Genomic DNA, 21,341 nt, shown 5'->3' on the forward strand with positions numbered 1-21,341 from the left:
CAAATCTTCAATTGCCTCAGTGATTTCTCCAGCCCTCCTCGTTTGCTGTCCTTGACACCCCTCACAAAGCAAAATCTCTACTTTATCTGTTCAATGTTCAGCCAATTTCACAGCTTTCTGGCTTTGAGCAGTTTTATAATCTCTTACTGTGCTAATCCCAGAACAAACAGGAAGACAATTTCAGCTCTGATAAACTAACGTCAGGGGGAAGCACAGCACTTCTTTAAGGCAGTGCTGTCCCATCTCCATCTGCTTTATTTCCCTTGTTATTTAAGCAGAGAGAAGAAAATTCAGCACACTTAACGCTGGGGTTTAGTGACACAAGAGCATTTTTTTTCCTTAAGACACCTACTGTTAATGGACATAACACAAGTGGCAGGTTTGGAAATCTAGAATGTAAACTTTGAAGTCAAGGGTTCTGTGTGAAAAAAGGAACCCCAAAACCAACAAAACCAAAAACCTGAGGCAGAAAGAAAAAGCAAAGCTTGTAATTTTTCAGATGCCAGATTGTGTTATTGCAGTGCTGGCGGATAGAAGCACCGTGTTTTGCCAGGTAAACAGAACAAATCTGATGTGGAAATAACCAGTGCAGGAGAAGAACAGGGCAGAGCAACGAATGGTTTTAGTCACCTTCAGCCATAACCCTGACTCACTGACAGCCTATGCTTGCCAGCACGGACTGCTGGTGGATAAACACTGGTCCCTGCTCCTGAAGGGTGTAAGCAGCACAGCCCTGCAAGCTCACGAGACGAGCCTTCCCGGTGTAACGGTGAAGCTACAGCCCCGTGGCACTGTGTGCACCAGGGGTTCGTAACTGTTGATTGTGCATCTCCAAGTAGACGTAGGGAGCACCGCTTCACACCCCGAGATGTTCTTCAGCACTTTGGGCACAACCATGTGAGCCAGAGCCGAACAGATAGGCTGCCACGATGGTCTCACCAGAGGAATCCTGGTGCAGCACGACAGGACACGTGGGATGGAGCCTTGGAGGCCCACTGCTCGTTCCACAGCACACACCACAGACTGAAAACTCCTCTGCTGGCTACAAGCACAGCGCTGTGCACTGACACAGAGCGCTCGGCCCCCCCGCACTACCCAAAATAGCAACCAGTTGTAAATTGTTGTGTGACTGATGTTTTCAGTAATTGCAGCAGTTACCCCCACCTACTCCTCTCCCCATTTGCTGCAGCCCTACAAATTAACAGTGTGACTCTTAAACAGAGCTGTCACGGCACTGTACAGCTACAATGCAAATACACCTGTCATTTTTTATGTGTTGCATAAGACTCTAAGTAACAACATTTAAAAATAAGGAGGTTTATCAATCTCCATCTCTTCTGTTAATGCCATCCCATTTAAAACAGGTAGCAGCTGAATTCTTCTAAGATTTCTGGTGGAAAAGGTGTATCCTGCTAGTAACTTCAGAAAGGATTAATGTGCACTGGGAACCAAAAGCTCTATTGTAAGATCCCCTTCGTTATCCCTCCCTTCCTTTGTGAATTGCTCCTAACACCAATTCAGAAAAGGAAAAAGAAGTTCTTTTCTTTGCTACAGAAATGTCCAGCAGCAATAGCACAGAGAACAACATCTGCAGTTTCAAAAAAAAGAGTGAGTGGTGCTAACCAGTGCACCACTGAAAAGTACTCAGCAGGGCAAGGCTTGTCTGTGACTGCTGTGAAGCTTTCATTTTAAAACCTTAATCATTTGACTTAATTCACTCTCTTTCAAACAGCAAACTGGTTAAGAGACACTCCATCTTCCCCCATTACCTCCTGCAGCTTGATCTCATCCGGCTGGAGGATGCTGAGGACGCCGCTGCTCCGGATCTCGGGAAGATCCTGCCATAGGTTGAACCTGGAGTTGGAGTTCCTCAGCAAACTGATCTGTGGTGGAGCTTTGTTTTCGGTTGTACTTGTAGGTTCTGCCTCCGATGGGGTTTCCTCGCTGGGTGAACTCTCCTCAGGCTCTGTCTGTGAATCCTGCAGTCGCCTGGTTTCAATCTCCTGGCGTGTCGATTTATCTCGATATTCCTGGTACAGGAGCCCTAGGAAGCAACATTGACAGGGCTGAGAGGTTACAGCTGGACAAAGGACTGGAAATGTATTGTAGGAAGGGGTATTTTTTGCATTAGTTCACCTCGGCAGAGGTGAGAGAGATCCCTTCTGTGCTGAGCAAAAAAGCCAATTACAGCATTCCTATTTCAGCCAGAAGTGGAAACTATAAATGGAAGGCCATTTCTAAATCTAAAGTGTTGTCAACAATCTGCTCTCACAAAACATTTAGTAACACAGTCAGATGAATCCATGATGAATCGGAAGGCATAAAAGAAGCTGTTTGTTATTTCCTGGGCTTTTAAATGTTTCTTGATTTTCCTCTGCAATGTTGTCATGCTACATGTTAGGTGGATTGATAGGCATGTGTAAGCACGTGCCTGGAAAAGGAGTACTGCTATGTTTAAACTACTTTAAAGGAACAATTTGATGGCCATGAAATTTCTTAAGGAGGAAACACTGAGCTGCTGTTAAGGCACTGGACAGGTGAAGCATTGGGACAAGATGCCGCTCGGAGTTTGTTCTGATAGTGACTCTGTGGTTGGCCTTGATCATGTTGATTAGTTTTTTTCCTGTTTCCCTTGGTAGTTTCTGTGATGACTTGAAGATACAAAATTAACATGCAAAAGGTCCCTGAATGCCACAGCACTGCCATCTCACCCCACGTCAGTCACACAAGGTGTCCTCTGAGTTTCAGCGACTGGCTTCAGGAGCAGACAAAACTGCACAGAATTTGCCCCCACCCCTGATTTCAACCGACAGCATGAAAAAGGTAGGAATCCTGAAATTCCTTAGCCATCTTTAGAAGATGCTTTGTCTCTCCTAGGGCTTTCTAACTGTCCCATTTCTCTTTCTGAGCCATCTGTCGGACTCAGAATATTAATAGCTTGAATATAAAATGTAATTTAGAAGATATGAAAAGACAAGAGAGGGTGAGCCTGCTCTGATTCACTCTCCTTGCTCGAATCAAATTTACAGTATCTCCTTTTGTTTATACTTGAATGGCAAAGCAGGACATAAACAAAGAGAAAAATCCTTGATGTTCAAGAAGGGTGCTGTTTTGCCTGTATCATTAGGGGTTCAAACTGATCTGGCCACATGGATTCATGATATTGGATCTTGGGAGCAGATTCGATGTGTAATAAGGTGAGAGACAAATGGGTCAGGAGTTTGTCTGGGGAGGGCAGAAGCGTAGATGTTACTGCCTGTCACACCTCTGGGCCAGCTTTCACGAGGCTCTGTACTCTGCGCTGTTAAAACCGTATGAGAAATGTGCTGGGGAGAAGCGCAGGCACAAGGACAGCGTTACCGCAGCCTGCGAGTGTATCCTGTTATCTGTCCTGCCTGGAAAGATGTTCAACACCGGATTAAAATAGCAAGAAGGGTAGCTGTGCCTAGGAAACCATGCAGGCTTCTGTCAGCTTCCTACACGGCACCCGGAGAGAGGAGACTTCCCCTGAAGTTCTGCGTGCTGCTCCTACTTACATAATTCCTCTCTGACAACTGCGCTTCTACGACTTCCCTAAGCGTTTCTGCCTGTTGTTCAGCATCAGCGAGGGTGCTGAGGGTGTAACGTAGTGTAAAGGTGCTTTTGGTGGTACCGAGGTGTCAGGTCAGCCTGTGCTTAAAGGCTCTGCTGTGGTGGGGCGCTGGGTGCTCTGTACCCCACCAAACTGCAGAGGAGGGCAGGACAGGCTGCGAGTAACAACACCCTGTGGCAGTATGGGCAGCGCTTGACTCAAGGGGAAATATGCCGGGAGGCTGAAGCAGAATCTGTTTTACTCATATTGGGGATAATTATACTCACAGTGTCTGATTGTACAGCCCTGTTGTCCTGGTGTGTCTGTCCTGCGAGTCGGGGGCAATTAAGGCTATTTTGTGTAAGGGGGAGTTAGTGTTCCTTGTGCAGAGCTGGAGAACAGCCCTTTCAAAAAGGCCCTCAAGACAATTTTCCTCCTTGCTTTTAAGGAAATCAAATCTAGACAATAAAAGTTGATTTTGTTTTCAGGTTCCCCGTCTGACCAGCCAGCCAGAGACCTACAGAGCCCTCAGTGGCAGGCAAAGGCAGATACAGGCACGGGGAGATCTGACTGACCATCAACCACCAGAGCTCGTTCAGATGTGACAGCAAGGTAACTCGTTTTCAAGGGGGAGCTGAAGTGAGACTGGCTGAAGCTCTGCCACAGACAAAATATGGGGAGAAAGCAGAAAGGCAACAGCAGAAGACCAAAAATAGGTAGATGTTTAGACAGAAGAAGGGTAGGAAGAAACAGAGGGCTGTGCTAGGAAGGATAAAAGATATCCTTGTTTTCTTGGTGTAAAAGGCCCATCCATATGGGGGTAAAGAGGTTACAATGGGTAAAGCAAAGGCTTAAATGAGAGAGAGGGAGAGAGGCCATGTAAAAGCCTACTCTAGATGAAGCAGGAGATGGTCATGGCACAGGACAGGTGGCATACCAGACACCAGGTCAGGGAACAGGGGTTTGACATGCTGGAAGGAGAGGAATGCATCTGGGAACTGACTGAATGTGCAGAGAGATCAGTAGTTGAACGTGGCTCAGAAGATACAATGATTTAGTAAATGCTTACATTTAGTAAGTGAGCAAGTACAAAATGTCAGAGACCTGTACAAGCTCCATTCGTCCCTTCATGTCCCAACTGTCCCTACTGTGACCCAGCTAAAGGAAAACCATGTGGTCAGAGCATGGGTTTTGTGTCACCTGTTGACCTATGTGGTTAAGGCTGATCTTCCTAAGAGATGTTTACATAGCTTTTATAGCACATAACAGACTTTTCCCTTTATGTTTATGCCATTTAATTTTGCTGTCACAATCTCCCTTCCCAGCTATCTCAAAGAACTGGGAGGGGAATTGAAAATCCAGTTACTAATTGTGGAAAACGCTCGCCTGAGAGAGTTTGCAGCGCTCTTAAAAGTAAACGTTATTACACTGAAAGCTATGTAAAATCTCAGGGGTTCCAGAGACGTTTGCTCTGAAATTCTCTGCTCCAGTTTCAGGCAAAAAGTCCATTAATGGCTGAAAGGCAGGAGAGGGAGGGGAGGGAGCGAGTGTGCTCCAGCCATTTGAAATGATCTCTCTGTTGGGGATTAGTGAAGCATCTCTGGTTATTGAGACCCTGTCTCCCCTCCATCAAGGTGCACCGGACCCACCTGCAGTTGCACTGAGATGTGCAGAGCAATTGCATGGCTTCCCTTGGTTATACAGCCCATAAAAATATATGTGAATGTACTGATTGGGTTGCTTTGAAGTCCTGCTGGCTTTAGTATTTTTATCATGCCTCTTAGCAGCATGGGCCCAGTAAACTGACAACATATTGACACATCTGCCTTGGGGGATTTAGTGCCTACGCTGCCAAAAGTAAGTATAACCGATCTGGCAACATCCATGCAAACTGTTCATCACTTTGCTCCAGAAGGCCCTGAACTCCCCTGTTTTGGCTGACAGGCTGGTTTCACACACCAGCCTCTTTCCTCGCCATTGTCCCAGTGGCATTGGGTGCTCTGACAATCGGCCCTGCCTGCCAGGACCTGACACAAAACCGCAGCCGTTCTCCTCTCCCAGAGATAGCGTGAGAAGCCTCCTCCTTCCTGCCAGGGAGCCTTGCCTTGCTGCTCATGAGAATTATCTATCCAATTTTCCCATGCAATGTGCTACATTCCTGCCCTCTCGCCTCAAGTACCTTGCACTTTCATTTCCTGAAATCAAAAAGAACTGTTTCAAAAATGCAGCTTGTCTCTTCCCACCATAAAACCTGCCTCAGGCTGGAGGTTTAACTCTGCAGTTGCCTAAAATCTCTCTGAGGAATGTCACAACCCAGATGTGGGAAGCCAAGGAACAAGCTGCGGAGGGTCCCCCCTCTGCACCCCTCAACAACACATTTCAAAAATAACCACACAAGCAAAAACCTAACAGCCCTTACCTCCACAGCCACTCCCCTAACCCCGACTCTGCCTTCACAGGGAGCCCACGAATGATAAAATAACTAACTCCTCTGGTGCAAACACCCGTGGCTGGCAGCACACGCAGACTCCGGTGCCTGCGCCTAACGCCTAGCAGGGTAGCTGAGCCAGTACTTCAGCCTTTTGCCTTCCTGAGTATGCGAAGTGAGATTTCTGCTGAAAGTTGGCCGGAGCCTTAACGATTAAGCGGCTTCCTAGGACTGGCGGGAAAGCAGCTCAGCGGCAGCAGCTCTCCCGGCAGGCAGCGTGCAGACCTGACGCCCCCCGCAAAACGCCAGGGCTGTGGGTTCCAGGGACAGCGGGAGGCTTTCCTAGCAAGGACGAGAGTTGGGTTTCCCGCAACGCCACCGCCTGAGGCTCCCCCCTGCCCTGTACCGCTTGGGTTTCGCTAAAGGCTGCAGGTTTAGGGGGTTAGGGGACGGCGGCTCTGCCTGCCTGAGGGGCTCGGGTGAGGGGCCCGGGGGTGAGGCCCGCCGCGGCGGCGCCTCAGGGGGCGGCTGCGCTGCCGCCAGCGCAGGGGGCGGGAAACGCGCGGAAGTTGAGGGGAGAGCGCGGGCGCCCCGGCCGGACCCGAGCGCCGCGGGAAGGGGTGTCCGTGGCGGGGGACGGCTCCTTACCGATCTGTTCGATGAGGTTCCTCCACGAGTCGGCCGTCATGGGGTGAGCGGGCGGCGGCGCCTCGGCGGTGGCGGTGGTGGGGCTCTCCTCAGCGGCCGCGGGGGGCTCCCTGTGGGGAGGCGGAGGCGCCCTCAGCCGCGGCGGGGCAGCGGCGGGGCGCCCCCACCCGCCCTCAGGCGCGGCCCCTCGCCTTTCGCCCTCCCGCCGCGGTACCCACCCCCTCACTCACCTGCCGGGCTGTCCCGCCGAGCCGTCCTGATCGAGGGCGCAGGCGGCGCTGAGCGCCGCGGCCAGCAGCTCCATGGCCGGCGGCGGCAGGCGGCTGCCGAGCAGCTCCGGCGGCGGCAGCGGCGGCAGCGGCACGGGGCTGGGGGAGCCCGGGCGGTTGCCACGGTAACTGGGGTAGGAAGGCAGCAGCCTGCGCGGGAGGGAGAGGGGAGCTGCGGCCGCCCCCGGGGCACCCCCGCAGCCCCCCCCGAGAGCCTCTGAGCCCCCGAACCCCCTCAGAGCCTCCCCTATCCCCTCAGAGCCCCCGTCAGGCGTCCCCCGGGGTTCTCCGCCCAAATCCCCTCACAGCCTTCCCAAACCACCTCAGAACCCCCTTGGGCTCTCCTCTCAAAATCCTCACAGAGCCTCCCCTAAGACCCCCTCAGGCATCCCCGCAGGTTTTCCCCGCAGAGCCGCCTCATCATCGCCTCATAGCCTCCCCGCAGGCTCTCACAAGCTCCTCGCAGCCCCTCTCCGCGTTCCCAGAGCTCCAAGCCCCCTCACAGCTCCGCAGAGCCCCCTCAGCCTTTCCCCAGAGACCCGACCCCTCAGAGTCCGTTAGAGCTCCCCAACCCCTCTGCCTCAGAGACCACCTCAGCACCTTGGCAGTCCCCCAGACTCGAACCTCGGAGTTGCTGCCCTACCCCTAAGTCCCCCCAGAGCTCCGCAGAGCACCCTCGCAGACCCTTTCAGAGCCTCCAAAAGTCTTTCCCAGTCCCCTCGGGTTCCCCCTCCCCAAGCTCCCCTTTCAGAGTCGCCCTGCAGCCCCCCACCCCGTGCCCGGCACCCCTGCCCGCAGAGACCTCAGCCCCCCAGCTCCCCTCCAGCGCTCCAACGCAGGTCCCTCCTCCGCCAGGAGGCTGACTCCCTCCTCCCCAAGGGCCCCCACGAAAGGCAGCAATCCCTGCTCCAGGGGCCCCCCACCTTCGCAGGCACCCTTACCTCCATCCCCCCTGCTCTCCTGCAGAGAGGCTCCTTCCTCAGATGCAGGGAAGCCCCTTCTCCATCCCCTCCCTCCTCAGCAAGACACCCTCCCCCAGCAAGCACCCACACAACCCCATCCCACCCCATGCACCAGCCCGGGCCCCTCTCCCTCTCTCCCATGCACAACCACCCCACAGCAGGAAGGGGGGGGGGGGGGGGGGAAGTCCAGCCCTAGCACTGACCTCTCTTCCCTCAGACCAGGGCCATAGCGCTGCCCCCCATCCCCTGCACCTCTCTGCCTATGTGCAGCTGGCACTGGCTTTGAGGGAGAAAAGGGGGTGGCAGAGGGGGGCTCTCCTGAACTGCTTCCAGATCTGGTGCATATGGTGCGTTTCTTCTCCGGGAATGAAACCCTGAGATGGAGGAATGTCACTGGGAAACTCAGCCTAATCCCTCCTGCCAGGAACTGCTCCCCTGATTACCCCACAGGATGGACCGCTATCCTCTTCTCCTCCTCCGGCAGGGCTTTGCACCCGCTCGGTCATTTCCCCAGCCTCTCCTTCCTTAACGTCGCTACTTCCATAGCCATAGACTGTCTCGCTTAGGCAGTAAGTATCTCAGTACCGGCTTTGTTCAGGTAATTGTTTTTCCGCCTCAGGGATAAATCCTCCTGAGCTCCAGAGTACAGTTACACCCTTGATCAATTCGAGTGCTTGCGGACAGGTTGGGTGTGTAGCTCTTCCCTACATGTAGTAACCCTCAGCGAAAAAAAGCGTCATCTGCACCACATTGTAATTGAGGAGTTAACAGTCAGAGAAGGCTCAGCTATTCCTCCCATTTGCTTTCTCCCTGGTGCATAAATAACCATGGGGTTGTTTTTTTTTTTCTCTCTGTATGCAATAACATAATTTATGCAACAACATAAAATCTGTCTGTTGGTCTGTATGTGTAAAATGGTTTCCTTCTTATCATTTTTATATTGTATTTGCTAAATGATGGATCAGGATAGCTTCCAATCAACACACGACTATGCAATCAGAATAACTCCTTCAGTGAACTAGATCTTGATCTGGCACACTGAGAGATCAGTCCTTAAGAACCAGCGAGAGAAAAGCAGCTGGAAATGTCATTGAGGACTTGGAGAAGACCATCAGACTAGTCCAGGTCCAGTCCAGCCTGGGAGGTCGGAAGGACCAGACAACTTGTGGGAAAAATCAGGGCAAGGGTGAGAGCTGCAGCCTGTTTTGTGCTTAGGAGGAGGAGGAGGAGATCCTGACAGCTGGGACTGTGTGGGGGAAGATTGCCGCAAGGTAGATGGTCAATACAGGATGAAAGTGGTGTATCAGCCATTAAACACTGGGGCTGGGGGTGTGGTGTGAGGAGTCAGGGGACAGCCAAAGCTCTGTAGAAGGGATAAAGCAGCAGAGACTATCTGAAGCTCTGCCTAATGGCTGACATTCTGGTGGCTTGCTGCCAGGGCAAGAATATTGTCAAGGGTTTTAGTAAGTGGGTGGGATACTAAAAAGCTTCTTAGAAAAGGGGAGGGAGGACATTAACTGTGCCAAGCCTCTTCCTTATCTTGAATTCTGGAAAAGCAGGGATGCTGTTTACTGTTTTCTGAAGGGAAGGGCCAAGAGCAGGGGGGGGGGGGTCTCCCTAGTATGCAAAGGGAAGTCAGTGCATGAGGTCTTACTTGAGGCTGCTAGAGCAAATGCATACAAAAACATTAAACTTTTGGGTGTGTCTACTAGGAAAAAAAAAATCTTTCTGAAAGGTGCATTAAGAGTTTAACAGATTCTAACCATTCACATTGCTTCCCTCCCAAGAGTTAAATCTGTTGCAAATTGGAATTTCTCTTCAGAAAACGCGTCTGGGTCATGGTATGAAAAACGTTCAAAAATAGAAAGCATCTTTTCAGTATCCCCTGACTGTCTGGTAATTTGGTCCTGCCTCCCTCTCTCTCTCTCCTTAAAATTTTCCAAAATAATTTTACTGTTGCTCTGAGATGAAAACCTGAAAAAGCTGACTAAAAGTAATAATGATAATAAAAATATTGGAAGCTATTTCACTCTCAGCAGCTGAGAGTGAAATGCCCCCTGTGGCCATGGGAGGCCACAGCTTGTATTTTTGTGCCTCAGATCTGTTCTACTGTGCAGCAGTGACTAATAGTCTACTTTTCCTTCCTTTAGAGCTTTTTTTTTCTTATTTAATTGTATTTTGGTCTTTCAAAAATGTTGTTCTTTCTTCCTTTTCAGGCTTACTCTTATACTTCATGTTGACATGCACGGAGTGTCCATAAACAGAATGAGTGCCTGAGAAATACTTTTTCTCCCAAGTGAGGTGACAGAGTGTTCCCAGCGCTCTGGGACTGCAATAAAAAAATGGTATTTAGCAAGAAGGAGGTATTTTTGTCCTGCAAAAACTGTCGGGGTTTTCCAAAGCTTGTTTTTCTGCTTGGGGACACAACAGAGGGCTTTCCAAGCTTGTCGTGAAGGAGGGCAAACAAACAGTTCTCTCACAGAAGTCTGGTGGCTGGGATGTTGATGCTGGGTGTGGGGTATCCAGGTTGGAGTTAGGGCTGTGTCATTCCCTCACATCCCACATGTTACTGCCTGTTCCAGGGTGGATCAGTCTCTCCTCCTGGAGCTGCTCCATTTTCTCTGGTCACTGGGAGAGGTCCTTGTGCCTGGTGAATGCCTTATTCACCAGGTAACCACTTCAGGTCAGTCAATACTGGACTGTTTCTGCCAAGCAGTACAGCTCCAGCATAGCCACCTCTTTCTTCCCCCCTACTTCTTCAATTGTTAGGACTTTGTGTGCAGCTCTGCTGACCTAGCTGCTTAATTCCACTTTTCACTTGACTCCCCGAGGCAGATTTCTTCCTCCTAGCACTCTCACTCATCTTATTCTTGGTGAGCAGGTCTGGGTAGCTAGACTGTTGGAAAGTGGTTCTTTTTTCCTTTTTTTTCTTTCCCCCTTTCTTTTTTGGGTAGAAATAGCTTTGTGTGTGTGCCTGAATTATCTCACTACAGGGCGAGCTCGATGCAAGTGCCAGCGCAGCGGAGGTGGCAGACGTGCAGATGGATGGCAGGACCATGGCAGTGCCACCCTGGGTTATTTTACGCTGCTGCAGAGCTGCAGGCTCAGGCAGAAGTTCCTGCTCCACCTAATCTTAACCATCTGGGTAGGAGTTTGGAGGAGGTTTGCTGAATTTGATCCAGAGCCCAAGAAGCTTCCTGCTGCATTGTCAAAGTCAGTAAAATCTCATGCTCACAAATGGGTTTTCTGATCAAATTTCCTGTGTTTAATCCTAAAATTCCTGTATTTCATCCTAAAACTCCCTGCCTAGTCATAGGGCAAAGAAACAATCTGACTAGTAGAACAATGTACATTAGAGCAACTAGTTAAACATCGCAGCGCTACGCAGGTGGTGCTGGGTGCCTCTTGCTCTTGTTGGTGGCAGAATTGTGTGACACCATGACAGACCAAAGCCCAGTTTTCTCTCAGGAATTCTTAGGTTCCCCAAGCACCCAGGTGCTGGAATGATCCTCACAGCCACCGATAGCTTGCCATGCTCTGGTGACATGGAGCGTGACCGCAGTTCAGCTCCCTGTGGGCCAAGGAGAGCAGGTCTGAGCATGCAGATGTTCTGCAAGGAAAGGGGTTCATGTGGCTGCAGGTTTCAGCTCCACTCTCCTGCTACTGGGAAAGATTTTAAAACGTTGGCTGACCTGGTCTGTGCTTGCATTAAAATGTGATAATTGGTGTGAGTTTGTAATTAGTTGATTAAGTTACTGTGGGGGGAGGTGAATTGCCAATCCTGGGTTGTATTTTCAGGTGGCAGTGATTCTGGAAAACGATTCATCACTTGATTTAAGATTTCTTACGTGCCTCTAAACTCAAAAGCCATCCTTGGAATGGAGCTGTGTGAGGAGCCTGTTTTCAAATGACGCTGAAATGCGTTTTTAAATGTTCTCTTAGAGCAGTTTTTAGAAATTAGACCTCCTCTTCCAGAAACTAAAAAGAGAAGAGGCAGTCCAGCAGAGCTTATTCTAGAAAAATTCCCCAAGCCCTTCTAGTCAGTGGGAGTTTCACACCAAGAAAGGCCACGCGATGAGGTAAGAAGCACTGTTTTAATCTGAGCTAACCAAATTTGTGGAGAAGTGTGAAGTTAGTAATAGATTTGAATAATGTTATACCTAGTGAAGGTTATTTTCATACTTTCAGGTTCATTCAGGTTCTCTCTCTTCACATGTGGCTTTCAGCAGTGGTTTTGACAACGGGTGTGTCTGTGTGATTTTTATTCCTGGGTTTTTTTTACTTTTTAGTTGGAAATAAGTGGAACTCCTCATCCCAAGTATTTTTAGATCCTAAAGGCCAAGAGCACATCTGCTCTCCTGAGCCTCCCTAAGCTTTCATCAAAATACCTTAATTATCTCTTGGGGCTGGCAGCCTTACTGATAACTAAGTTCAGAACTTCCTATGGCGAGACCCTTGCTTTTAGGAGCTTCTAGTGTTCTGATGCTCATAAACATCCAGGTTATGTTTTTACTTACTGATCATCTGCCACAGACAGCTTGTTTTTTATATGTTAAACCCAATTGATTTCTTAGGCTTAGGAAGACATTAGGAAAACAGAAAAGCTGTTGTCGGATCCTTTGAGCAGCTTTGGTTTCTGTTGAAACCAGAGATGAAATTTGGAATCTGCCTGGGCTTCATCCCTGCCACACTTATGAAAATCCATAAAAATTATAGAAATTGTAGAAAATCTACCATACACAGAGACTTTAAACTTAGATTTGAGCATCTAAAATCCCTGAGCTGCTGCCCATTGAGAGAACATGTGCCCTGTTCAGGGCTGAGAGAAACATTTCTGATACTGCAGCTGGAAAGACGGCCTGCTCAGGCTCTGGGCACTATGAATAAAGGACGTTTCTGACTTTCTTTTTTTGCCATTTTTCTCAGGGATCCTTGTGCTGGGTCCAGGCAGCACCATGAGAAAACTACTTGACTGAAAAACAGAGGGAGCAAGACTCAAGCATGGAGAGGGAGGGATTTACTTCTGGACAAGGAGACTGCTATGAAGAGAGGAACTCGCTCGCAGCTGGGTGCCTCGGGCAATGGTGAGTTGGAAAAGGCTGTAGAATGTGGTACTGGAGCTAGGAAGAGGAGATGGAGACTAAGATTGTATGAGGAGCCAAAGAGTGGAGAGCCTGGTGAATGGCAAGATGCTGAGGCATGAGCTGCAGGAGGGAAGAGGAAAAACGTGTCTGGGAAACAGTAGGCTGAGGAAATCGTGGGGAATTCCTAAGTGGGAGCTGATAGAAAAGGAGTGAAACAAAGGGATTGGTTGAGGACTTGAGGGTCAGGATATATCCAGATGAAGCAGATCAGATTGGAAAAGCAGGAGGGCAAAGCCTAGACCTTGCCTGGCAATGGAAGCTTGATTGGGCTGGAAAACCTGACAAGCAGAGACTGGGTGGAGAATAGTTGTGCAGGCTGGGATTGGGATCTCCACTGGCTGCTTGCTGGAAACATAATTAATTGGAACTGCTTGTGGCATTGCTTACTATTCAATATGATGATGTGAAATACGAGGCCTTTACAGTAACAACATTTTATATACCTACAGTGGCTACTTTTACTGAAAATTTATTAGTCTCAAAAATTCTCCTCCCTGCAGATACTGTTGCTCTGTGGCTTCTTAAGATTCAGATTGTACAGAAAGAGGGATAGGAAAAATTATCTACCTACCTACCTACCTCTAAAAGATCAAAAAATTGTTGTAGCATGGCAAAAGTTACATGTTTGGTCAACATGTGTTTGCTCCAGCTATTCCTGATGTCACCACGTGCAAATCGAAGCACTACTGACAGCACAGAGAAGAGGTGATGATAAAAAATGTGTTTCATAAGTAGAAAGAAACCACTCGAGTTTCCTAAGGACCTTTTGCAATACAGGTCCCAGCCTCCCAGGAGGCTTTCCCTGCTTTTCTGGTAAAATCAGGCTATAAAAGCAGTGCCCTCTGCTGCCCAGGACAAACGGTGCTGTGTGAAGGGATGCTAACCCAAATTCCCACAAGCATCCTTCAGCGTGCTATGCCATTTTATGTGCCTACTATTTCCAATGCAAGTGTTCGTGTGGCTTCAGACCAGGTTAGATTCCCACTTGCTGCTGAAGCTGACTATTTGTGTTCACTGATTCAGTACTTGCATTCTTTGAGCCTGGATCAAATCTAACCAGGTGACTTTTAGAGGATCTTTGTTTCTCTGAACTGGAGGTTTCATAACCGGCCTGAAGAAATAGTTTGCTCTGCACTGGTAGAGCAGTGACCTTGCAGTGAGCTTTGCAACGTGAAAATTCACACTGAGATTCTCTTCCACTGTATCTAGTGGCCCATAATAAAGACATATCCTCTTTGGAAGCTGGCTCAGTGGGAAGTGGTAGGTAAATAATACAGCTGTGCTGCTAAAGTATCTGTATTGTGTTAGGAATGAAGTCAACATCCTATTAGCTGGTAATACAGGGTAGAAACTGATTAGTGAATCTCCTTTCTGGGGTTTGAAATGACTAATTTTCTGGTCTCTGTGGGAGCTGCTTTCAGCTGAGGCTGGCAGTTGTGGCTGGACACCCTGCGTGGATGCTTTCCTGTGATGGCTTTCTGTGATCTCAGCCTGCACAACTGCTGCTGCTCTGAAGCTGGAAGGACTGATCGCAGCAGGAAAGAGCAGCTTTTGTTGAGTTCAGTTCCTTCCAGGTCTTTGGCTCTGGTTCCTCTGAAAAACTGGAGTTGTGCTAGAGGCTCAGCACTGAAATGTCGGGAAGCAGCTTGTTGTGTGAGGGCTGGGGGTCTTTGTACAATGTGGGAGACCGGGAGGGAGTCAAGTAGTCTTGTGGAGAACTCCAGAGTGCTTAGGGGGAGCTGGGGAGCGCATAGGAGAGAGGTTGTGGGGAAAAAACACCATTTGAGAATAGTTAGGTGTTAAATTCCTCCTAAGAAGTATCTTACAGAGAGTGCATGGCAGATTTTGGAACACCAGCAGTAATGTTTGAGGTCCTCTTATTTTCAGATGACAGTGTCCTGAGATCAATACTCTACTCAGAGCTCTGAATAACACAGAGATTCGAGTCACCTGTAGGTTTGAAGTAGCCTATGGTGCTGTTCCTTAGTCAGAGAGTTAAGGAATATATCCCATCTGAGTACAACTCAGATAATTATTCCTTTTCCTGAGCTGTGTTTACTTCATGTCCTAAATTGCATAGCATGGCTATATGTGAGGTGATATCCCTACCTGTGAAGAACCTGTTTGTGTCAGACCTGCTGGTTATCTTCACCCAAGGAGAAGGGGTGGTGCTTGCCCATCCCCAGGGTTCATACAGCTGCTGTAGGGTGCTGCTGAATGTGAAGAGATGTGGCACTGCTGCCCCACCTGCCTTCAGGACTTGTAGTGATTGTACTGAGAACCCCAGGGACCTTCCCAGCACTGGTCAGAGGTGCCTGTACTGTCCTTTCTGCAGAACTGCTAGCTTCTGCTTTCAGAAGAACACTTAGCAGACAGGTACCTGTTTTACCCTTTTGGGGAGAGATTAAATGCAAGGATAATATTTTATCTACACAATGGCCTGTTTTGCCAATAGAAGGGGGAGAATAGTGATTATTGCAAATAATGTCAATCTCCTTAGGCTCCAGCAGGCTTTTCACAATGCAGATTTCTAGTGGTTCTCTTCTAAATAACTGACAATCGTTTGGAGAAGGGAAGAGGAGGACATGGACTCAGTTTGAGCAGGAACTCTGGTCTCCTTCTCTGCCCAATTACTCTTCTCAGTTGCAAGAGATGGTGCCACTCAGCAGCACTGCCTGCTTTTAGTAGACACATGACTTAGAACCTGTACTGACCTGTCAAGCACTCTGCACAGCAGCCTCTTGATAGAACTGACTCTCAGCACAGGCTCATTGTTTCCAGCTCCAGGGAGAATCAGAATTTGCACGTTTCAGAGCTGCCTAAGTGGCAGTGTCAGAATGTCAGAGCCTGACAGTGATGATTATGCCGCAAGGAGAGGAAGACAGATGGGTTTGACATCGCAGCAGACTGTAGCTGTCTAGTTTCATATGCTCAGTTTAATGCCAAAGGCCAATCAGTTTTAGCCAGGGCAATTAATTTAGCCAAACTCAACGTTTTGGCTGGCTATTTGTTTATTTATTTTTAAACTGGAGTCCTTTCCATGCCTGGAAAGGCACTGTGTGTTACACCACCACAGCTGGGCTCTGCAATTAGGACCACGCAGCGCAACATAATGCACACACCTTTGGAGGGCAAGTATTTAGCACTTTCAGCTTGATCTTCCACAGTGCAGGTACAGACTCTCTCCTGGTTATACAGGCAAGAGATAAGGAGCTGGGGAGGGAGGTGGGTAGAAAACCTCACTCATACGTCAGGTAGCTGCTCCCCTCTCTGCCTGGCTGCAGTGAGAAGAGAGCAGGGGTGAGGGTAAATTTATGGGATGTGTGTAAATTTAGGGGTTGTGGGATCAAGGTCTTTTTGCTGGATGTAGTTTGTGGAGGGATGTAAGGCAAAAAGGACTACCTCACTGAAAGCCTCATTGCCTGTCAGTTCTTCAAAGTAAACAGCAAACACAGTCAGAATACTTGAAAGAACCTCTTTGCAGCTACTTTTCCAGAAAGGGAAAAATCCTGTTTCCCTTTCATGTGGGGTTGTGTAACAGGCTTCATGAGAGCCCCCTGGGAAGGCCAAGAATCTCTGGGATCACCCTTACCCTGGGATGCTCCCTAGGGAAATGCCTGCAGGCTCTACTTACTCTCTCTACAAGCTGTTTAAAGCAGCCTGCTCGCTTTGCTTTATGCCACTGAGTGATCCTACATGATACTCCCCTTTTTTTGGTCTTCCCCACTGTCTTCTTTCCCCTTCTCCTTTGCTTCCCTTCTCCAAACTCATGCTGGTAAGACCCTGTGTACCGCAGCGCTAGTACCATACAGTATGTATCATTGAGACTGCCAACAGCACTACAAGTCAAGGTGAGAAGACACAGATCAGAGCTAGTCCAGCTCTCCTTCCCCAGACTTGGGACTTGGACAGGGCTCTGGCCACACTCCTCAGCGGAGGCACGTGGGTTCACTTCCTTACCTTTGGAGCCACAGCTCGTCTAAGGGTGTCTTATCAGCGTTTACTGGAGGTGGTGATCCCTTGTGAGATAAAACCTTCAGAGGCTCTTTGACGGGCTCATTGTTTTTGAGTGAACCTGTGACGTAAGAGGAAGCCAAGAGGGTGTCAAAACAGTTGTTTTCTTAAGGGTCATCTTCTGCTGTAAGCCGTGGTTTGCTTCCACCGAAGGCAACAGGAAGACCACAGCCACAGCGCCGGCTACGTTCTAGCTTAGTTTCTCAGACAAGACTGAGGTGTCTTCAGCTTGCACAGGGCTCAGTTGTACAGCCTTTGCCACAGCTGTGAATGCAGCCCAGAAAGGCTGAAGGTAGTTACATGCTGTCTGCCCTTATGTAGGGCATAGCACTCTCACACCAAAACCTGGGTCCCACTATCAATGCCTTTCAGTGCTGTGTGTGCACATGCATGCCAGTATTTGGTTTCCCACTACTGTTCTGCTTTCAGGCACACAGTCGATGCTCAGTTTACAGGACCAATCAAGGCTAGATTTGGGTGAGACAGGAGCTTTACTTTTAATTGCTTCTCCAATTTCCCTCAGATGAACCCCTGATCCTTTCACAGGCAGCCAAAGCGCTGTATAAAGCCGGTGGCTTACTGCTGCAGCACTTGGCAGAAGAGGATGCACTGCATCTCACTTTTCAAATGAAACCTCCAGTTGGTTGAGGCTTGTTGATAAATGGCCCTGTTGTTTTTTTATTAGAAATCTTTTGCTCTAAGTCATAATTCTGTTTGCATTTCAAACTGGTGACAGCACGGGCAGGTCAGTGCTCTGACTGAAGCCGGTTTCTGACACACCCTTTTAATCAATGCTGCGGATTTTCTGAGGGAAGGGGTGAAATCCAGACTTTAAAAACTCCCTACAACGGTGCCAAGGGCTTATGAAATGCTGGTTTGAGTTATTCTCTTTGCCTTTTGTATAGTTTAAACATTTTATCCTTCTGTCAGAGGAGATTGCTTAAAAAACCCCACCAAACTCTTTTTCCAGTTAAAGGAAAGCATCTATTATGTTGTACAGCTCCTAGGCTGTAAGCCAAAGCCAGGCTGGTGCAAAGGGTGCCTATGTAAAAGCCTTTCTCTCTGCTAGGTTAACATTCTTTTGCATTATTTTTCTTGCTTTCATTTCTTGAGTTTTGATTTTTCCCATGTTGTATCCTACTCTGTATTTTCCTCTATATCTTTCCCTCTTTTCCTTTCTTCTCTCCATCCCCTCTCCTCCCCCCTCCCAGTCATTCCCTAAGCAAAATGAGAACTGGTTAACATTTGAGCTTGAGTCAGACTCTTGGATAGCTGCTGTTCAAATGGGTTTGAAGTCAAGATAAAAGAGCTCACCCATCCCTTGCTTCCATGCACGTCAGCAAATGCTGCCAGAAGTTCCTGCTATAAGTGAGGCTGGTGTAGAGGCACCCGCTGTCCACTTTCGGGGAGAGGGGGTGGAATCAGTGGAGTAGAAGGAGAGGATAGAAGAGCTGCTAACACAGTCCTAGCTGAATTTAAAAGCTGAAGCTCTGAGCTGGGCTTGCTACAGTCTTACTGGAGAAAGAGCTATTGCTCCTAGCCCAGACTGGAGAAAAGAAATGTCGTTCCAGTGTGTTCTGCTGAACAACTGCAGATATGGAAGAAAAAGCCTTGTTTTGGGAGTGTGGTCAGCTTCTGGGGGTGCTCTGAGGAGCTGCTGAGAGAAGCCCTTCTTTCAGCTTGTCCTTCCTCAATGACGCTGGCTAGGCAGGAGGGATGCCCTCCTCGCTGCTGTCCTGATGCCGTGACACTGCAGATGTATGAAGAGGGCGCATCCTTCTGTGCCGGTCCTGCTGCAGTGGCACCAGCGAGTACCGGGGAGAGGGGCCTCCTCAGAGCCGTCTGAGTGCTGTGAGGCTCGGGCGGCAGCAGGGAGGGCGAGTCTCCTCTGTGCTCCCTCTGCAGCAGCGCTTGGGAAGGCGGTGAGAGGGCCGCGCTGCTCTGGTCCTGCTGCTGCGCTGGCAGGGTGGAGAGCAGCTCTGCTCTGGCAGAGGCGATGCTCAGTTTATCCACAAACCTCATTGACAACAGTAGCAGAATATTAAACAGGAGCTCTTTGCTCTGCTGCTGTCTGTTTGGAAACTTGGAGAAGGGAGGGAACTTTCCTTCTGTCTATGCCACAGGGTTGAATGGGCCTTTATGCTGCTGAAATAGCCTGGCTCCCTTGAGGAGGCAGGCAGGAGACACCTATTTTTCCGGGGACGTTTCCCAGACCTCCTTTATTTTGGAGTGGAGGATGTCTGTTCTTTGTTTTCTTAGAGAACTTGGTCTGCTTTCAGGGGCTGAAGTGTGTGCTGTACTGCTGCATAGCACAGCAATAGCATAGCACTCAGGCATCAGCAGTAGTGTTGGATCCTCTTGACTCACACAGCCAGCCAAAGTTCAGAGTCCAGTGCATTGTTTCTGTTAGATTATAATCTGAAGATAGGACAGGTATCTTCACTGTGATTCCTTTTATTTACAAGAAGTTATAAAATTCAGTTTCTCTGAACACCTGGGAGATGAAGCAAAGGGCATTTTCTCCGTTCGTAGTCCCAGGTCTCTGTCATTTAGTGTTTAGATTAAAACCAACTTCCAGGCTGTTATTTTTTTCTTGCAGCCCTGTTTCCAGTGCTTCTGAGTGTGTTGCAGTAGCTCCTTCTCTGGCTGTCTCTTCAGCTCCTCGTATCTTTCTCTTGTTCCTTTCACAGACAGCTGCTCAGAGGAGGTGCCAGTGCAGTGAAAGCCTGGCCTTGCCATCATGCTCAGAGAAAGCAAGCTCGTTCCATTTCTGCTGAAGCCAGGGCTGAGTTGCATGTATGTTCTGAACGCTGCTCCTGTTATGTCAGCCTCCTGGTTCAAAGGGAGCTTAGGTGTTTCTCACAGCTGTGTTCAATGTAAGGTAGCAGCAACTCCATTTTCAGAGAAGCTTTGTTTCCCTCTCATCATGGCCCATTGCTTGGCCCATGGGCTCTCCAAGCTTGGTCCCTAAAGGTGCTGTTCTGATTTGGCTGTTTGCTCTGTACGCTGCTTGGCTTGCTTTGCAGTTACTCACATAGATCTCACTGCTTTTGCATATACCCTTTCTGTATGCTAAAGAAGTTCCTGCTTCATTGACAGCTTCCTGCCTTTCCCTGTTTCAATTATTGTACTCTTGGAGAGCAGAGGGGTGGCAGAGCAGAGCCCTGCACTTCTTTACCTTCGCTGCCATGAAACATGTTTAAACATCCAACCATTTTGTATTTCCAAGCTGAGCAAAGGAGGGTGGTGTCCCTCTGCCAGCCGTGCTGTAATGCAAGGGTGTCCTATCATGTCCTGACCACAGAGCCATTTTCTACCTTCCCTGCCCCTTTTTGCAGTCTCATCAACTCCTGTTGTTCCCAGTCTCACTGGAAAGGGAAACACAATGCTGCTTGTGCCAGTACTCACCTGTAGCACGCCCCATGTGCATCGCCTCTCGCGAAGTCTTTCTCTTCTCCTTCTTTGGCAGCCTCATGGACCGGTAGTACCTGGAATTCCTTTGAATGGCGATGTAATGTGTGTGCGAGTCCTTCTCGTGGGTCACTGGGTCAGCACCTTCTGACTCTTCCTCACCCTCAGAGACCGAACTTGACTTTCTCAGGACCTGCTGAGAAAGGCCCTGCTGGAGCCCACCGGCGGAGAGCCTGCCAGCGGCTTCTCTCCCCTGCCCATCCATGGCTTCCAGATCTTGTCTCTATAGCAACCGAGGCGATGGATCAGCAGCAGAGCAGCAGAAGACAGGTACCCTCCACAACTCCATCAGCTTTATCAGAATTAAAACTGGAGATTGACAAACAAAACACAGCAAAACAGGAAAAGAGAGGACAAAGTTCAGGTTAGTTCAGAGGCCGTGGTGCATTACCTCTTTAGGATAATGAGGGCTTTCCAGGAATTTTTGCCTGAGATCATGCTCAGATCATCACCTAACAAGCCTTACTCTAATGTCCTGAATGTTGCATTGACAAAATGCAACCAAGTGCTGATGGTTGTCCTGCCACGACACGTGGCAGTGCCACAGAGTGGTACTGGACAAATGACTGTACTTGCTCAGCTGCTGACCACTCCCTTTTCTCACCTGGGAGCAGCCCATTACTAGTTGATTTAGAGTGGATGCAGGTAATGGCCACGCCCTTGGTCTTGGTGGGGGGGGAAATGTTACAGAATAGAAAGTAAAAGCTGGGAGAAGGCTCTGTTAATCTGTCTATTAGCTGTGTACTTCTCCCTGTAATAGAAGAATTAATGCCGCTTACACAGCTCGGTGCCTTCTAACACTTATTAGTAACAGTCACCCTGTGGTGCAGAGAA

At 48.9% G+C, this 21,341-nt stretch overlaps 1 protein-coding gene across 1 annotated transcript in view; it reads right to left on the reverse strand.

Moving 5' to 3' along the window:
- Nucleotides 1-20,712, reverse strand: part of NGEF (neuronal guanine nucleotide exchange factor) — a gene marked incomplete at its 5' end in the record, with an annotated part of 37,408 nt that extends 16,696 nt beyond the window's left edge. Inside the window, 7 exon segments of the mRNA XM_084267078.1 lie at nt 1,770-2,044; nt 6,648-6,757; nt 6,878-7,066; nt 10,152-10,203; nt 10,206-10,207; nt 16,983-17,097; nt 20,445-20,712. Of these exon segments, the coding sequence (XP_084123204.1) occupies nt 1,770-2,044; nt 6,648-6,757; nt 6,878-7,066; nt 10,152-10,203; nt 10,206-10,207; nt 16,983-17,097; nt 20,445-20,712 (1,011 nt within the window).
- Between the last annotated feature and the right edge of the window lie 629 nt (nt 20,713-21,341).

The sequence above is a fragment of the Gallinula chloropus genome, assembly GCF_964237585.1.
Source record: "Gallinula chloropus genome assembly, chromosome: 8".
NCBI classification, from domain to species: Eukaryota; Metazoa; Chordata; class Aves; order Gruiformes; family Rallidae; genus Gallinula; species Gallinula chloropus.